Source organism: Drosophila kikkawai, chromosome 2R, assembly GCF_030179895.1.
Source record: "Drosophila kikkawai strain 14028-0561.14 chromosome 2R, DkikHiC1v2, whole genome shotgun sequence".
Lineage (NCBI taxonomy): Eukaryota > Metazoa > Arthropoda > Insecta > Diptera > Drosophilidae > Drosophila > Drosophila kikkawai.
This window is the reverse complement of record NC_091729.1, coordinates 16,396,175-16,415,354: the sequence shown is the minus strand read 5'-3', so window position 1 is coordinate 16,415,354 and position 19,180 is coordinate 16,396,175. Positions and strand designations below refer to the sequence as shown.

Below are 19,180 nucleotides of genomic sequence, written 5' to 3'. Positions count from 1 at the left end.
AAGAGACAGTAGCCAGGAGACAGGCGGCAGGAGGTGCTGTCAGTTATGAGCTCAGTGACAAAATAGCAAGCCAAAGGCTTCAATGAATGAAAGTGAACCCAAGTCGAGAGTCCGCAGAGTCCAGACAGACACAACCGAAGGATACGAGGACGGGTGCCTGGGTGGCCAGAGGGTGTTTCCCTATTGGGCGGCAGACGAGACGCATGCAGACAGGCGACAATAGTGTCCATGTCCGAGTGCATGTCCATCGTCCTGCCACCCGCTTCTGACCGGAAAAACTGCACTGCCGTTGCAGTTTGGCAACGAAAATTGGAAGAGCCTGTTGCAGTTGCAGTGGCAGTGCCTTGCTAAACACGATTCGCTGAAATATGCAGGACTCCTGCCGTCGGTCGTCCTCAGTCAAGGTCGCTTAACGCCTGGGCTTAAAGCCGGGTCTGGGAGAAATCCGAATAAAAACGGAAGCAAAACCCGGCACATGAAAATGAAAAACGAAAAAAGGGGAGCAAAAAAAAAGAGAGAGATTCTGGGAAAAGGTAAAAGAGGAAAGTAGAAGATATAGACGTTCGTTCAACTTTGACTGGCTTAGACATTGTCCCGCTGTGTGAGAAATGCCTTTTCAAGGACTGCCGCCCCCACAAACACACAGAGTCACACACACACACAGATGCAGGGGGGGGAAAAAACGTAGCATACTTTTTCGAGCGAGTGGCCTGGGTTTTTCCTGGCATTTGGTTTTTGGTCCTGCCACTTGGCTCTTGCTCCGTGCCGCCTTCCGGCCACCACCTTTCGTCCCCTGCTCCTTGTCCTTTTTCTGCCACATTCTCTTTGCACCTCCCCCCTCCCCCAACCCCTCTGTCTCTGGCTCAATCTCTCCCTGTCTGGGCACACACTCCCCAGGATTCCTTGTGTCTGTGTAGAAACTTCAGCTGCGAAGTATGCAATATATTTTTGGCTCCGACTAGAGACGTTTGCGTCTGGCTTTGCCAATGGAAACCCCTCGTTCTTTTTTTTTTTGTTCTTTTTCACAGGATGAAAGTCAAAATGTGTCAAGGTCGTTTGGCACTCTGGCAGTTCCCTCCCTCTTTTTTAAACACACACAAAAACCCGTTTGGCTTTAAAACCTTTGCCGGCTGGTTGGCCAACTGTTGCTCTACCGAAATGCATAAAATGTTGCGTGAATGCCACGCCTCCCTGGACCATTGCCAGAATGCGGCCGACCTACCTACCGCCCGACCCCTTTTTTTTCGGCTCCCCTCTTCCCTCTTGTTAACACACAACAAATAACAGATTTTCATGGTGCGTATGTGTGTGTTTTGGTGTCTGTGTTTGATTGTGTGTGTGTGTGTGTGTTTGTGGCATACTTTTGGCGCCTTTTACGGCCTAACTATAAAATCGGCTGATCCCCCCTTTCCTATGGCAATGGCCACTTGTCGTTATGATGATTCATGTGGCCTGCCACAGGACCTCACCATCGCCATCGCCTATCGCCATCGCGATTCCCATCCTTTTCCTCCTTTCGGAAAACACACACAAAACACAGCTCGTTTCGAGTGTTTTGTTAAAAGCCGCTCAATTGGAATGCAATTTTCATTTGGCTGTTGCAGCATGTGAGCCTATGTGTGGGTGTGTGTGGGTGTTGGGGTCAACGCATTACGCATACGCCCGGTATGGCGGCCACATTAAAGTGAAAGGAATTAGCAAATAAATTGATACAAACACTGGGAATTTGTTATCAAGGGAAGTAATGACAGATATTTTGGATAAGTACTAAGTTATATGTCTACAAAATAAATGTTAAATGTTATAATTAACATATATTTAAATATTTATTCTTATATAAACATCCAGTAATAAAGCAAACGGATAGTATTTATATATAATTTGATTTTTTTGTTTAGTTTATTTTAATTTTCATTTAATAAATAGCTTTAATTAACCAGTTAATAATTTATAATCTATGAAATAATATGTGTGAAATTATTCTGAAAGTGTGTCTTTCATTTTATTCTTTAAAATAATTCTAGAAAAATTATTTTTTGATAATTCTATGAAATTATTATAAGAAATTTATGTAGTAAGGTAGTAAGTAAGTGAATTATACTTTTAAAAACGTATAAGGTATATTCTATTATCTAGTTATTAAAGTTACTTTGTGTTTTTGTTACTATTAAATCTTGATAACAATAATATTATTTTAAGAATCAACACTTAACCCCTTATTATTTTAACCTTTATTTTAACTTTTCTTATAATATCTTGCAATGCTAAATATTATTTACAATTCTTTATAAAGTCTCAAATTATTGCCTTTGAAAATTCACTAAAGATTTAACAACCCTTACTGTCCACCCACACCCACATCCCTACAAGAACAACTACAAACCCCCTCCTATACCCCCCTTCGTTCAAGGTATGCTTAACCCCTTTTGTCCTTAAGCCACCTTAACCCACCCTTGCGACAAGCAGTCATCAATGTTTATCAATAAAGTGGCAGGCGGTTTGTTGCCTCAAACCGAATACAAGTAAGGCAGGAAACGGAGAAAAATGGAATAAACAGGCGGCATTCTTTAACAAAACATAAAACAAAACACACACACACACACACACACACACATACACACGCATACATTTACATATATACATATATCGGCGGGAAAATAAAGCCCGAAAAGTCAGCGTGCCGAATAAAAAAATTGTCAAAAATCAACTATAAGCTTGTTTTATTTTTTTGTTTTATTTCTTGTGTTGTGTTGATTTCTTGCTGCTGCTGCTGCAGCGACGCATGCAGCGACGCCGGCAGCACCACAGCCCGCCTCTTTGGTGGGCGGAGCCTTGTGTGGGCATCGCCCGTTGTTGTTGTTGTTGTTTTCGCTGCGTTTTTTTTTTCAATTTTTTTTGGGAGCTGCTGTCGCTTGGTTTTTTACCGAGCCGCCATTGCGTAGTTTTTGCCCGGCATTTGTTACATTTTCTTCTTTTTTAGCAATGGGCGTGTGTAGGCAGGCAGCAGGATTGGGTATATAGCGCCGGTAAAAGGAAAGAGGATCTCCCCTCAAACCCCACAAAAAGGACGAACCTAGAGCGAGCGAGACAACAGGCAAAGAGAGAGAGAGATAGATATGGTAAAGGGGAGCCAGCAGAGTGAGGGGCAAAATGTAACATGCCAGTATAAATTAAAACAAAAATATTTAAACATAAGAGAAAGCGTTGGTTTTTTTCCTTGTAAAAATTATGCAGCGTGTTCATGAGTAAATATGAATAATATATTTTAAAATTCGATAACCGTTATCTGTTTGACCACTGACCATTACGCCCCCGAGTCCTGTGACCATTACTTAAAGACCAGGAGTTGTTTTATCTCAAAGAGCCCTTGGAATTGAAGATCTTTTAGCAGTGATACTTAAGATCATTTGATAAGATGGGTTTCTTTAAATATAAATAGAGAATTTATGTGCTTAAATTTTCACAAACCTAGACCTGGTAAACCGTTTTTGTATTTCCTTTACAAATTGTTATATTTCACTTGCATTTATACACTTTTTTTTAGGTTATTCAAAGGTTCACCATCTTATTAACCATATATCCATTTTCTTCGTTACGAAATACTCTCCTATACCAACACTATCTGTAGCCATATAACTTCCTCTTCTGGCTCCTTATTTCCACTTACGTTTTTCCCAGATTCCGACACTTCCTTGCACTTAAAACCCATCGAAGTAATCCGCAGACTGAAAGGATATGCCATGCATATTGCGGTCATCGCTTCACGGCTCTTTGCTTCGCAATGTTAATGATTTACCAAATTATGCAGCCGCAAATGTAAAATACAGGACTCGGGAGGCCTTTCGATCCTGTAGCCTCCTCCATTTCGCATTCCCCCGCCTTCGTAACCGGAGTCAGTCGCCAAATGTTTATTAATTGAAAACGTAAAATTGCATTTTTGGACTGTTATTGGCCAGGCCAGGCCGCGTTGCTCTGTGGCAATTGCCATGATTTCGATAATGCGGTTGCCGCTGGCCACAAAAACAGTTTGTCGCTGTCAGCGTATCCTTGTTGGCCGTGTGCGGGTATGGTAGGAGTCCTGCGAGGAATGGTGGACTGGCCGCAGCTCTGATGCTGTTGCTGCTGCAACCGGCCTGATAATTGGCATCGGGTCAATTGCAGCCGACGCGTTAGGGTATGAGGGGGGGTTAAATGCAGAGCCAGGGCCAATAAAATTAAATATGACTTTGTGTCATATTAAATGTTAAGCTCAACTTTCTTGCCTTTATTTCTTATTTCAATTATGGCAATGATAAATATTTATTTTACCTTTATTTGTATTTTTGTTCAGTGGATATGGGTGTTTTTTTTAGCTTTTACTTTGTTTTATAAACAAAATTATATTATTGTATAGTTTTTTATATGCTTGTACAAAAGTAAAGCAAACTTGGAAAGATGATCAAAGATAAAGATGTATTATAGGCATAAATAAAGGGGTTTTTCAGGTGTGTTTCTATACGAAAATATATTTTAATATATTTTAAAATTATTAACTGCTTTAGTTAATTAATTGAAATATAATTTAAGGAATAATGGTTTATTTTTTTAAATATACAGATGCAAAATATATATTAATTTAGTGTATAAATACAGGTTTTCTTATAAATAATATTTAATCCTAAACTACATTTATTTAAGGCTCTAGTAATATTTTTTAAACTCCTCAAAAACTCTCTACTTTCTCTGAAATACTTAAACTTCTCCATAAAAGCAAATATTTTAAGGGCTTTCGCAAATATAAACATAGATTTTCATAGGCAAAAGTGCTCTGTACCGTGTCACAGATTGCCTTTGAGTTTTTGTTCAATTTAGGCAAGTAAAATGGGAAAAAGCAAAAACTTTAATCAACATTTTCATTTGGTTTATTGCATAAAACATTTCTCTTAATTCGAAAGTCACCCATACCCAGGCACAACCACTAAGTCCTGACACAAGACATTTCGTATGCGTTAACCCCAACATCAATTCGCTTTCAATGCAGCAAATTTTCAAATTTTCAATTCATTTGCCTGGCCACACACATCCACACACATTGCACATTGCACGAGGAGGACACTAGGTGTGCGTGTGCAGCAGCCTCATAAATTTAGCATTATGTGCTTTAGATGCCTATCGCATATTCATATACAAATCATCTATATAACACTTGTATATGTTGTGTGAACACCCAACCCACTGGAAAATCTATATATGTATGTATGTACATATATCTGGCTGAATCTCTGGGCTTGTTTGCACTTAGCCTGCCCACACACACACAAGGACTAACAAAATTAAGAAAAATTAGTTGCATGTGCATCCTATGTACTGTCGTCCTCGTGAGAGCTTCCCTCTCTCTGTGTGTGTGTGTGTGAGCTTTTGCATGCCTAGCATGTCTCAAAAATCATAAGCCACACACACCCACACACACACACAAGAACAACAAGGACACCTGGCCTGAGGCACTGGAGTAGACTTCAACATGATTTTCAACATTCTACGCAAGATTTTCGGGCCCCGAAGAATTTTTGGCAGGCGATGGGATTATGTCACATGCCTGGCCTCAGCAATTCGGTTAGACAGTGACAACAGCATAGCGCCATGGCCAGAGCGAGACGAGGCTACTAGCTAAGACCATTTTCCATTTTCCATTTGGGAAATTTTTAGCATTACACCTATTCGTGCTATTTTAATTTCGTTGCCCTCTGCCGCTTTTCGTATGCAAATAAGTCGAAATGAGAGGCCCCATATGTCCTGCTTTAACTGTGTGTGTGTGTGTGTACCTAATTGAGCTTAGACTGCAGGAATGCCACTTGCACTCGTCTTATATATATGTATATATACATATATATATATACTTCTAGCCAAGTAAAGTGCAGCAAAACTATTGTTGCAGTCACAAACTGCATGTGGAAATAGAGAATGGGAAACAAGAACTTACTTACGCTGCTTAATTAGTAGGAAACAGTACACTGAGACAAATAAAGGGTGGGATTAGAGCATGGGTGTATTTTGTAAGGATCATAAAAGAAATTGGTAAAAGAAATTTGTTAAAAATTTAATTTGAAATAAGTGGGGTTACCTTTAAAATAAATTTTAATCAAGGAGGCATAGAGATATTTCCTTTATTTATTTAAAAAATAGTTACAAATCTCTGGCTTAAATTTAAAATTAGGAATTATATAAACAAATAAAGTTGACAATCTCTGAAAAGTACTGTTTCTTTATAAGTTTTGACAAGATATTTGCAAGTTTTCAAATTTAAAATTAACTTTCTTTTGTAATTTTTTTTAACCTCAACACATAAAACCTTTTTATTATGGTTTATTTCTAATTTTAATTATTTTTTTCTTAATTTCTTAAACTTATTTTAAGTAATATTCCTTTATTTTAAGTGCACCGACAACAAAAACAAACTGTCAGCTACAAATACAAAACGAGTTAAAGGCACAAACGGGGGCGATGAGTGTGCTGTTGTGTGCTCACTTCCGCTGACAATTGTGTCCTCGTTGAGTTTGTCGTCCTCGTGAGGCCCCTCGCCCTCTGTCCTGCTCCTTTGGACCATCCTCCTTTTGGCTGGGGCTAATGATGTCAAATTACTTGCGGGCATTTTTATGTCATAATTAAACTGACAACGAGAGGCAATTTTTTTATTTGAGTGAGCGGCGGCACTTGTCGCTGCAACGGCAACTGCTGCTCTGCTTCTCTCATATTTTTTTCTATATATATTTTTTTTTATTTTTTTATTTAGATGCACAATTGTTGCAATTGCAGTTCCTCATCCACGCTTTGCTCCTTGTTAACATACTTAAATGCACACATAGAGTGGGCCAAGAGGAAGTGGAAGCTTGGGCATAAAAATAAACACACACACACACACAGGGGCACCCTTTTTGAGGGCCTGCAAGTATGCCATGAAGTTTTTTTTTTTTTGTTATTGCCACTAATTACAAGCAGCCGCTGCTGTTATTGTTGTCCTAGGGTTATCCTGCTGTCGTAGTCCACTTTGTTTGCCGTGGCTAATTTGTTTAAGGGAAGCGAGCTGACGGTCCTTGGGGCACGGCGTAATTTCCAACTATTTTGGTGGCTTTATTAGGGACCGAATAAGGGAAGGAAAATATTAAATAATAATATTTGTTTTAAGATATTGTAATAGGGAGCTGATTTTATATAAATATATAAATGGTTTCCCCTTTAAAATGATTTGAAAATTATTTTTCTAATCATTTTAACCTTCTTTGCATTTAATATTTAATACCCTGTAAGGTACTGTAGACTTTAATAAACAAAATCTTACAAAATAAACAAAAATAAATCTTTCAAAATATAAAACAAACCCTATCTTAAAATATAAAACTCGACCGCAATGGATTTTACCATTCAGAAATGCAGAAGAAGGCTGAATCTTCCACCTATTTTTTTGGCGGCCCCAAAAAGGACACCGGCCGAGCTCTTCACTGTTCGCATCCTTGATCCATGCAAGGCTTGCTCCGGCACTCACCGGAAATGCGTGGCCATTAAGGCCAAACCGGGCTCCCTGTCCCCGTCCCGTTGCCATAGATGTTGAGTGGCATCGTTCGAAGTGTTCAAACAGCGTAATTCTCACCCGACCACCACTGACAATGGTTAAAAATTGTTTCAATGTTACCTGTTTGCAGCGAAACGAAACAGGACGACGCCCTACCCATATACATATACATATATATTTTTTTGTGCACGGGAATATATATTTTATTGCCCTGGTAGTTGAAAGGAAATGAAAATTGTTTTATGCGGTTACGCCAAAGAGTATGCGATGCATTTTATTTCAACTCCTTCCTTTCTTTTTTTGGGATGCTGCTGCCCATCAGGCATCAGATCCTGGACAACTGGGCCGCAAAAGTTTAAATAAATGTTTGATGGAATGCACAATTTGCCTGGCAACCCCAAAAAGCTCGCTTAAATGTTAATCACCTACCCAGCGAGAAGCCATCGAAAAAGTTTGAGTGTCCTTTTTTGACGAAATTTTTTGTACTTTTTTTTTTTGCACATTGCAGCTGCCGCCACATCCGCTGGCCAATGCCAATTCCTTCGTACAATTAAACTAATTTCCGTCGCTGGCAGGAGACAACTTATTTTGCATCGACAATAAGTTGTCCCCAACTGTCCTTTGCCTGCACATGTCAATCGTTGGGGGCCATCGATTTCATTTCGCGACGAGTTCACCAGCTGCCACTCTCTGGTCTCCTCGGAATCTCTTGCTCCTGCTGCTCCTCCTGCTCCTGCTACTCCTTCCGATCCTCCTGCTCTTCCTGCTCCTCCTGTTCCTCCTGCTCCTCCTCATCAGTTTCTTATTTACAAAAGAAATCATGCAATTTGCATTTGTCTCTTTGCAAGCTGCTGATGCTGATGTTTTGCGCTGTTTTGCTCTTCCCTGATTTTGCCTTATTTTGCCTTCATTCCGTTTTGTTGAGACGTCAAGTACAGGGATGAGGAAGGTATAGTGGAACTGTGTTAAAAAATTGTGGAGATAAATTTTCCATAAGTAAAGAAAATCAAGAAGTCAAAAGGTTAAAGTTGAAAGTAGTTTTTGTTCAAGAAAAATAAGTACTTGTTATATGAAATTCTAAGAAAATACCTAGGAAAACCTATGGAAAATGACAGAAATAGTTGGCTAAATAAATTTATATAAATCGGAAAGGGAAAGAAACATCTCCAACAACATAAAAAGTTGTTGAGAAAATCCCACTAAAATTCCCAAGTACAAATTCAGTGACGTGCAATAAGAACAACCATCAGGATATATAACTGACGAGGCCCCTTGTCAAAGCCAAAAATATATCAAATAAATTCAATATAAAATTGTTTTGGAAACTTCTTACTTTAATTTATAATTATATACCTTTTTCCTCTTAGTCTTTGCTCATTACATACCCACCAAAAATTATTAAGGACACTGTACCCATCTTGGTCAACTGTCAGGCCATCAGCTGATTTGCATCGAAACGAAGCAAAAGCCACCAACAGTCAAATTGCCAAGCGCTGCGAGGATTAATTCATTACAAAAACCCGTTCAGCACAAGAAATAATAACAACAATCAGCAGAGCGGATACCGACAGGGACAGGGACAGGGACCGAGGCCCTAAGCGATTCAACCGATGCCATCCTCATTTTTTTTTCGCCTCGCCTTGTTCCTGTCTGTCCTCTTAATGCCACCGAAAACTCATTTGAATTTAGTTTTCATTTAATTTAATTTAATTCGCTTTTGGCCAAGAGCTTCGCTTGACTTTCGGTTGGTTTTCCTTCATTACCCTTTTGGACGGGATTCCGTTCCTTTGGCAGCATCCGCAAAGCGGCATGATGATGTTGCCTGATTTTCATTAGTTTTTTCCATATAAGTTTCAAATCGATAACGAGCATTCGTCGAAATCATATACATATATGAGTGGAGAAGAGTCTCCAGAGTGGCCAGTAGTAGTACTGGCTGGACTTGGGCTGCCGCAACTGGTGAGTCTGGCATGCGCAATGACCAGCAGGCAGCCTCATCATCCCAACCTCTCGTCATCGTCATCGTCGCATCAGCAGCACGCTTAGCCCACGGGCTGCTTAGCCAGGCTTCGAGAGCAATCCGGCAATCCGGCAGCCCATCATCGTTCGAGCCACGTTAAGAAAACCAAGCCGGCCAAGCCAGGTCGGGCAGAGCGGCTGCTTGTGAGTTATGTAAAGCGGCGTTGCTATGACATAAATTGTTTGCTTTTGTCATGCTGAACTGGAACGAGGCTGAAGACCACCAGGCAGGCGGTTTCGATAAGGGAGTTAACTACAGCTGGAGGCCAGGGAAATGCCTCACAGATGATGCAGGTACGAGGCTAGGGGAAGAAGATGTTTGCACCAGGACCAGGCTGTTGGTAAATAATTAAAAATCAATTTAATCCTTATGTCTCAATATGGTTTTGGGGGGAAATACATCTTAGCTAAGAAGATTCTTTAGCTATTTCTTAATTGAATTTTTAGCAACATTTCAAAGGGTCTAAAGTATGTGAATTACTTCTAAAAATAAGTCTAGTTGGTCATAAAATATTAAAAATATATTATTTTTCAGATAATACCCTCCAATAACCCAGGCTTCTCAACTACTCTATTTAATTTCTTGGCAACTAACAACCCAATCGCCTTCATCTGGGTCTTTTGTCAACCTCTGTCTAGCAGAAGACAAATTTAGCAATTTTAAGCAGGACCGGAATGATAAATTAGCATACGTTTAGAGGACACCAAACCCCCGAAACCCAATCCAAACGATGGCCAAATGCAAACAAGCCAAGTTTAACCCTTTGTGGCCCGTGCTGAAGACGGACGGGCGGGCGTCTTCATCGAGATAATTAAAATGCATAATTATAACGAAAATGCGACAACATTTTGCCCTGGCAGACGCAGCAGCAACAGCAAATTACGACAAATGCCGACAACGCATTTAGAAATGCAAATCAATCAGGGAAGGAGCTCAGACCGAGGACCAAGCTGGACCCGAGTCCTGTCTCAAGTAGGCTGTGGCCCTGTCCGAGGCATTATCATTTGGATACGCTTTTGTGTGTGGATGGGCATCAAAAAATCAACTTCTAATTAGCATAAAATTTCATTCGACAAAAGTTTATTGAGTTCTGCATTAATTGTCGGTGGGACGAATAACCCTTTAAGATCTCGGCTGGGAGTTGGGGTGTCGTGGTTCTGGTTCTGGTCCTGGTCCTGGTCCTTGTCCTGGTATTCGGCTTTGGGCGTCCGTAAGGTGCGTAGACAATTAATCTTGAAATTGGGCAATATTTGACTTTTGTAGTCGCTGTCCTGTCGCCGGCTCTCTCCTCTCTCTCTCTCTCTCTCGTTTTTAATGGGCAAATTTGAATTGCTAATATGAGGTGGTGACGGGTACAGGGGAATCAGACGGTTTTTTGGGGGTTTCCATGTTGACATATCGAGCCATATAACATAATGAACGCTTTTTGCCCGCAATTTTGCATATTTTACCCCCCTCTGCCACCCGTTTTGCTGCCCTATTTTTTTATTAATTTCTTCTCCCCCAAATGGCCAGAGCATTCTAATTATTGTTAGATCGCCTATCGTTTGACCACCACTTTTATGGACTTTTTTAATTGAAAAATCAAATCGAAATGGATTTAGAAAAATTGAAAATACCAAAATGATGCGCAGATAAGAGAAACTGCTAATATCTATGGGCTTAATGGCTTTAATGGTGGTAGCCTTTTGTGCAATGTGTCCGAAAAAAACAGATTGCAGTGAAATTTATTCACTTAGAATGCAGTCAATTACGCAAAAGATAAAAAAATAAAGTTTCCTAATGAGAAAATTACATTTTGCATGCTCTCAGTCTGCCTTCCAGAATTTATTTCACCCCATGAAGTCCTGCCCTTCGCCCAGCAACTAATTGCAGGCAAACAAAATTGACACACAGCTCCTGAGGGGCGGAAAAGTGGGGCCAGATGCACAGCTGTGGTGGCAACTATGTATTATACAAATAGCTAAGAATCCACAGCTAAAATTAAAATTCATTTGAAAACATTGAAATATTTTAAATCAAATTGTTTATTTATTACTTAATTTTTAGAGAGACATTTGTGCGGTGGAAAGGCCAAAAATAGTATTATATCGATATGCGAAAAGCGATATATTAATCGATATTTAATATTGCGATATATCTGCGATACTTTAATATTATCTTTCATATTTAGGAAATATTTCTGGAGCTTCATTTGAACTATAATTGCTAAATCTAAATTAATGGAGGTTATAACATTTATTCGATATATTTTCGATAATTAATAGGATTTTTTTTCAATATTTTAAATTTCGATATATCAAATTTTACGAAAAGTTCGAAAAAATACTCAAAATATCTTTAAAACATATATAAGTCGTCGCCAACACCCGCCTTAGCTGAAAATAAGCCATATTCGCCTCTCTGACTATGCGGCAGGATCACAGGAAGCCTGCTCCTGGCTGGGGCACAATCTAATTGCATACTTTCGGGCGCATAACTTTGCACTAAAATTAACCTCTAACCTATTTTACGCTGCTTCCTGCCAGCGGCCCATATAATGAAGGGCAGCCTTGCTGGGATGCAAATGAAGAGCTGCACGAAGATGCCAAAGGACCACCGGTGTTCTCAGCAGGCAAAGGATGCGACCGCCAAAGCGCGTGAAACCCTGGCTACCTTCCGTGAACGTGGGAACCACGGGTTGGAGGTCAAGGAGGCAGGTAAGTGAGTCCTGCTGGGAACAGCACAGCAGCACCACCATCGTCATCATCATCGCCATCAGCAGCAGAAACAGCAGCAGCATCAGCTCGTTCTTAATTGCACGAATTTCATTTTGTGTAAATGAACAGCAATTTGGATTGGAGGTCACCGCCGAAGAAAGTGCAGGTGCGGCCAGGTGGCTGAACTTGGCAGGCAGCCGAGATGTTGAGTGTGCACAGCTAACAAGCAGAAAAGGAAGACATAAGTTTTGTAGTATACTAGTTGTTCAATGATCCATTTAGGGGAATATAACGAGAATTTTAAAAGCATCTAAAAATCTATAAAATTCTTCTATTACTAAGTAAGCCTTGCTTTTAAAATCCTCTACCTTACTGACAAGACTAGCTCTTCAATTCAGTTTCAAATCTAGTTTGAAGCTAGTAAGATCGAAATTATCACAGCACTGGTAAGGCAGTGAATAAATTTCTCTCAAATTTGTTTAGGTATTATTATTTTGTTTCAGGGAAAACGCTAGCTCAATTTTCAACCAGTTGATCAAAGCAATATGCCTTTAACAACTCAAGACTCGATTGATGAAAGAAAATCTGCAAACCAAACCAAGAAACCAGTTATAGCCAATTCAAAATCAAAAATTTCGACGATTATGAAACCAGACCTAGTTACGATTACTGACAAAAGCGGTGTGCTAGACAAGATTAAAAACTCTCTTGGAAAACCATACCCATCTTATCCATACAAAGTGCAAAAGATGGATAATGTTGGTAAAAAGAAGCCAAGTTCGCCGAGAATGCTCAAAAAGGCAGGCAACGCAGAGGAAACCAAGGATAATATCGATCAGGATGTTTCTACTCTAAGAAATACTGAAGAAGAACCAAAACCAAGGAATAAAGATGATTTCACTTTACAGAATAGCTATGATACTGCAACTCAAAATGATAACTTATCTATATGGCATAGTGTTCAAGGACAGGTAACACTATACTTGGACTCTGAGCCAAGTGTTTATGAACGACCCAGCGGTCAAAGTTTGGCTGAATATCTTTATTTGGAGAAACAAACTGAAGATGCATCATTTAACTGGAAGGATTTTAACGCTATGAAACTGGCAGGACCCGACGACAATGGATCTTTTCAGCAGACCGAGTTAATAAGATATGGCACTAAAACCGTCAGATGCCAAGAAACATCGACCAATGATCTCTTTAAATTTAAAAAACTATCTGCCTTCAGTGCAATCATTTTGCAAAAGTGTCTTGAATTGGAACAAACTCAATTGAATGCCGCAGGATCTACAGGATCTAGTTGCCAAATTGTCAGCTTAGCTAAGGAGCCTTCCCCGAAGAGTACCATACAAAAGTCTCAGGACTATTTCAACAAAATTTTGCTACACTATGAAAACAAAGGCAATCCAAAGGACTGGATACCCACTCAGTACCCAACTATATCAAAAGAGCATGCCCAGGATACCATACAGAATAATTCCGTTAAAATTTTTGGTATCTATAAAGACAAAGTCAAGTCAGAGGACTGTTTTCCCACTCGAGAGCCAAACCCAAATTCAATGGTGTTTTGGATTATTCCCATTAGTTTTATAATCATTGGCCTTGTAATATTAATTGTGGGAATTATATATATATATAATTATACTCCTGTGCCGCCACCGAAGTCCATCTGGCAAAAGCTGATCAACTTTTTAGAAAATCTCTGGAGTTTGTATTAAGAGTTTTGCAGTTTTAATTTTTACAAACTCAATTATATATTTTTTAATTGAAATTAAATATATTTTTAAACGGAATTAAAGCTTATTTTATTATGACATCGACTTGACATCCTTTCAACATCTCCTTTGACTGGTAATTGACATAATTTTCAAAGTAATTATGACAATATTCAAGGTTCTAATTCATGTCTGTGTCAGCATAATTGTATGCAATGACAGATTTTAATTTGCTCACACAAAATGCATTATCATGCGCGTTTGCCAGGATAAAAGGGTCATTGTGTGTGTGTGTGTGTGTGTGTGTGAGCCAAGTAAGGCAAATACGTGATTTGAATTTTAATATTTGCTCATTGAAAATAGCCAAGCAGCCTGTGGCAGTGGCAGAAACTATGTCAGGGCAGGTGGTGACATGAAATGGAAAATATACTACATAATTGGCAAGTTGATTAGCCAGTTTGTTGGGTTAATTGCAGAAAAGTTAAGTTTATGGTTAGTAAATACCTGCAAGGTGTTGACTTGTCTATTTGTAGTTTATTTAAACACTTTCAGAGATTTGAGGGAAATTATAAATATTAATTTTGGGGGATTATTGCCTTAGGCTAAGCTTTTTCAAGGTTAAAAACAGTTTCTAATATAAACAATAAATTTCTAATAATTACTTCGACTTTCACAAATATATTTTAGTGTCACCTGGACATGTTTTAGCTTCAACCCTTAGGCTAACCTGGCCTCCAACCCCTCTCTCCTAGGGGTCTTCCTTTGCTTTTGCTTAACAATCCAAGCCTGTCTCCTCACACCACAGTATATTTTTAATTTATTACGTCTGTCGATGATTTTTCTACTACTTTTTATGGCGATTTAAGCTATATATTTTTTTTATTTTGTCCCAGTCATCCCCTTTTTACACACACACACACCCATTTGTACATTTGTACACATGCGAGGCGAATACGAAACTCGCGAAATTCGTAATTTTGCATTTTTATACAAATTCCGCGAGCTTGTTCTTATTTTTATTTTTGGCTGAACTGGAGGAGTGGCAAAAAAGTGACAGAGAGAGCACAAGTGGGAGAGAAAGAGAGGGAAAGAGGAGCAGCAGGAGCATTGTTTTCCTTAATTAATGTTTAATCAGCAGGACTCGAACAAACGGCCAGCGTCCGTGGCTGCTGACCAAAGCAACGAACCACACGCGATAATGGTCAAAATAATAAAAATGAACAGCTGAGCATCATCCAGACCCAGCGAGACCCACGAATAAAAATGCGAATGGCAAAGGGGGTGGCAGTCGTCGTTTGGGGTTTGGTTTGGTTTTTAACGCTCGGGTGTGCGGCTTAAGGTGGCACTGACGATGGCGATGGCGATGGCGACGTCCTCCTGCAGCCCAACTTCTTCGTGGGCATCGTTTTTTACCAATTTCCAGTGAACCGAAACCCGCGCGTTGTTTTCGAACCACCCCCCCCAGCCACACACACAGGCACACAACCCACTCAGAGAGTATCCTTCGAGGGGAACAAGAAGACAAAGCAAGTGAGAGTAGGTGAAGCTTGGAATACCCTTGCCAGTCAAATATTAAAAATATATTATATAATTTATAATATTGTATTGACCATCAACTAAAACTCTCCAAAGATCAAGAAGAAAAAACAACCTAATTAATATAGGAGAATGAAAATACCAAACTCTCCCATGGGGCAGCGGAGAAACACATCTAGTACATTGCAGGCAAAGCGTGAAAAAGAGAGAAAGCTACTGTTATACTGTTCATTGCAGGCAAAGCGTAAGAGAGAGTACACAAAAGATTCGAAACTCAAGGGCTATACAGGAAGAGACTCTTAGAAAAGACTTAATCATAATATTAATATCCTTACAAACGCCCCAACAATACAATACAACCCTCTCTAAGAGTATTTAAAATGGTAAAAAACTGAAGAGAGAGGTGGTCCCACGTTTCCCGTGTGCAATGCAAAAACGTAAATGAAAACAAATTCGCGGCCAAGAAAAAATTAACAAAACACAAAACAAACTTTTGGGCGCATGTGAAGGCGGCAGGATGAGTAGGACCCCAATGGATATATATATATGTATATGTGTCTATACAGAATAAGGGGAAGCCAAGGGGACTGACTCTCTCGTCGCTGCACATTTTTCCAACGTGCACGTACCCATAATCAGTCCAAAGGGTTGGTAGGTGGGGGTTGGTGAATAGTCCACCCTCCTCTGCAAGTCGTCTCGGGGGCAGTTGGGTGGCGACCATTTGGTCAAGCGACAGAAACCGAAAAAAATGTATGAGAAAGTTGCTCGCTGAATTTACGCGAAAATAAAGGAATTTCGCGGGGGGGGATTCGAGGGGTTGAAGCGCTAAAAATGGCAGTGCAAAAAATCATAGCCGGTGGCAAGGGTAAGCAGCTTCAATTGCGGGAGGAGAGCGAGAGTAGGTGGGGTGGGTGGTGGGTGTTACGTGTACGTTGGTAGATCCTGGCCAGACGACAACCGGAAAAGGGGGTTTCTGTACCAACACCCGCTGGGCACAATGGGACCTGGAGCGATGGTCAATTGCAAGCCAAGTTTTGACTTACTGAAGGTGTGGAGGAATATTGCTAAGGTCCTGGGTGGAAGCTAGTCAGGGTTAGGAATTTGGGAATATTGGGTAACTGATACTTAGTGGATTTGAGGTTCATTTCTTGGATTTACTTATTAGTTTTTAATATTTAGAAGTAATTTTTACACACAATATATATTACATAAAATCAAAACCAATCATTTCCTTGACTTTAAAATCTCCGCCCACCTATAGACCTTCAAAAACCCAGGGCCCCAAATCAATAATCGATATGTGCAAGGCATTTTGTTAGCCAAAAAGAGTGGGAATGCAGAACTGAAAAGCCTTTTGCTGGCTAAAAGCCCGTATATATACTCGGGCTGCATACCTGGATCAACAATTTTGCTATGCGGCTGAAATTCTAATTTACTTAAATTACATTTTATTCCATTCAATAACTTGGAATGACTTTTGAATACTCACACACAAACACATAGAGCGACGAGTAGGCGAAACACGTAACCGAAAACTTACATGAACAAAATGCCAAAGCTAGAGAGAGAGAGAAAGAGAGAGAATCGGGAACTTTTGCGACGTAATGAAAACCTCCTAAATGTATGCAATGAAATGCATTTGCAGGCAAAGCCACCCGACCAGAAAGCCACCCCACCACCACCCAACCACCCCCAAAAACACGACTGCAACTTGTACTAATAATAATGCAAATGTCTGCCTGTCATTTCTGTTCATTTACTTAAAGTTCCTTCGGACCCGCACCACCGCAACGCATTTCGCCGCCCAAAAGAAGAGAGAGAGCGAGGAGGTCCTGGCGTCAGAACTTAACTACGCATACTAATACACGCCTAGGCAAAGCTCCTCCCATTCCTCCCGCCCGGTCCTCCTTCATTTGTATAGCCGAAAATGCACACCAGACTTTTTGGGTCCTTTAACTGAATTAACTTGTACGGCATGGCCACCCCGGGATACCCAAACCGAGCTTTGAGCCCGGGACAAGCCAGTGCCCCGTGCCCCATGCCGGCAACACTAACCAACTATTGTGCGTCACTCCACCAAGGAGACGGAGACGGAGACATGGCCAAGAGAAGAAGGAGTAGCAGGAGCAGGAGCAGGAGCAGGGAGCAGCAGGCAAAGACGGCGACGAGGGAAAATCCTAGCCCAAGCTACGTTCTCATAACATTTTCGTTTGTAAATTTTGAATTTTCGTAATTCCAAATGAGAATGCAAGGCCCAGGCAGCAGGCTGGCTACCTACCCCTGCCTCCCCCTCTGAAAGCCCCACTGAAAACCCCGTTTTCTAAAACCCTCCTCTTCCGCCCCGCACTGCGGCAGACTTAGACTTGGTCATTTTATGCGTTTGATGCTAATTTTCCAAGGCGGTTTTGGCAGCGTTGGCAAGGACATTGCACTGGTGTTGGTATGGTGTTGTCAGCCACTCCGGCAACGTGTTGGTATCAGTGAGACTGAGTGTGTGTGTATGTGTTTCGGTTTCCGTTCTGGTTTCATGGCGCCCGAGGGGGGGGTGGACAGTTTTTGGGGCGGGTGTGGCTGGTGTAGCTTTGTTAATGCCAAAAACTTAAGCAGCCGTAGCGTCGTCATCGTCATGATCATCATGATCATCATCATCATCATTATCGTACTCGTAGTAGTAGTAGTCCAACGTCCATGTCCGAAAAAGGGGGGTCCGGACCTCCGCCAATGTCTGTATGTGTTTGTGTGTGGACAGATTTATAATTGTGCGCTGTTGTTGCTGCTCCTGTTTCTCGCACACACATATATACATACATACATACATATATAAGGGAAGTGAGCGGAAACGCCGGGGAGCAGCAAGTCATCTACATGAGTGCAAGTAGCTGGCTGCATGTCCTGACGCTTCCTAACGCTTCCTGTCCAACACAGCCAGTACAGCCAACTGGCCAAGTTGCCGCTGCTGTTGCTGTTAGCCCAGTGTTTGTTGCCGTTGTTGTGTTTTGCAGTTATCGGTGCGGAATAGGCTTTTGTATTTGGGCAAAATAAGGAAAATGAAGAAGCTGCAGCGAGAAGAGAACAGCATCAGGATGGCAAAGGACAGCGACAGTGGCAGCTTTTAATGTATGCAGACAAGTGCTTAATTAAGTCAGAGTCGTAGTGGTCAGAAGTTCCAGGAAAAGGGGTATACAAATAATGTATAGTGTGAATATAGAATATAGAATAATTAAACATTATAATATTTATTTTATATGGGAAAATTATTATTTCTAATTAAAACAATATTAAGTAATTTTATATTTTTTTTTAATTTATTAATAATGTATAATTTATAGAACAAAATATATAAATTTCTGAATATTTGTACCTAAAAGTGATTCAAAATATATGAAACATACAAAGGCTTAGGTTATAATAAATTATCTATGTGTATTGTTTTAACAGATTGGGAATTCTAAGCTATTCCCTTATAAAATAATATCTTATATGCTCTACTTATCATTAATATGAAAGAGTTCCAATTACCAAGTATAAAAATCACATAAAATGTTTTACCTCAATTTTTAGCCATAAATAAATCCCCCTTAAATATCAACCCCTTCTAGAACTCAATCCACCGCCGCCTCTGCCTCTTGGACTAATTCATTTACACTGCAATAGTTCATTT

General features: G+C 40.2%; 1 protein-coding gene and 1 long non-coding RNA gene across 2 annotated transcripts; both read left to right on the top strand.

Moving 5' to 3' along the window:
• Nucleotides 1–9,534: 9,534 nt before the first annotated feature.
• On the top strand, nt 9,535–10,644 carry LOC138928120 (uncharacterized). The gene is made up of 2 exons (XR_011444584.1): nt 9,535–9,906; nt 10,101–10,644. It is a non-coding gene; the product is annotated as an uncharacterized lncRNA (long non-coding RNA).
• A 1,934-nt stretch (nt 10,645–12,578) lies between these two features.
• Nucleotides 12,579–14,066, top strand: LOC108070802 (uncharacterized). Its single transcript, XM_017161402.3, has 2 exons — nt 12,579–12,711; nt 12,769–14,066. Exon 2 carries the CDS (start codon nt 12,811–12,813, stop codon nt 13,984–13,986), a length of 1,176 nt encoding a protein of 391 aa, XP_017016891.1. The 5' UTR covers nt 12,579–12,711; nt 12,769–12,810; the 3' UTR covers nt 13,987–14,066.
• Nucleotides 14,067–19,180: the final 5,114 nt, after the last annotated feature.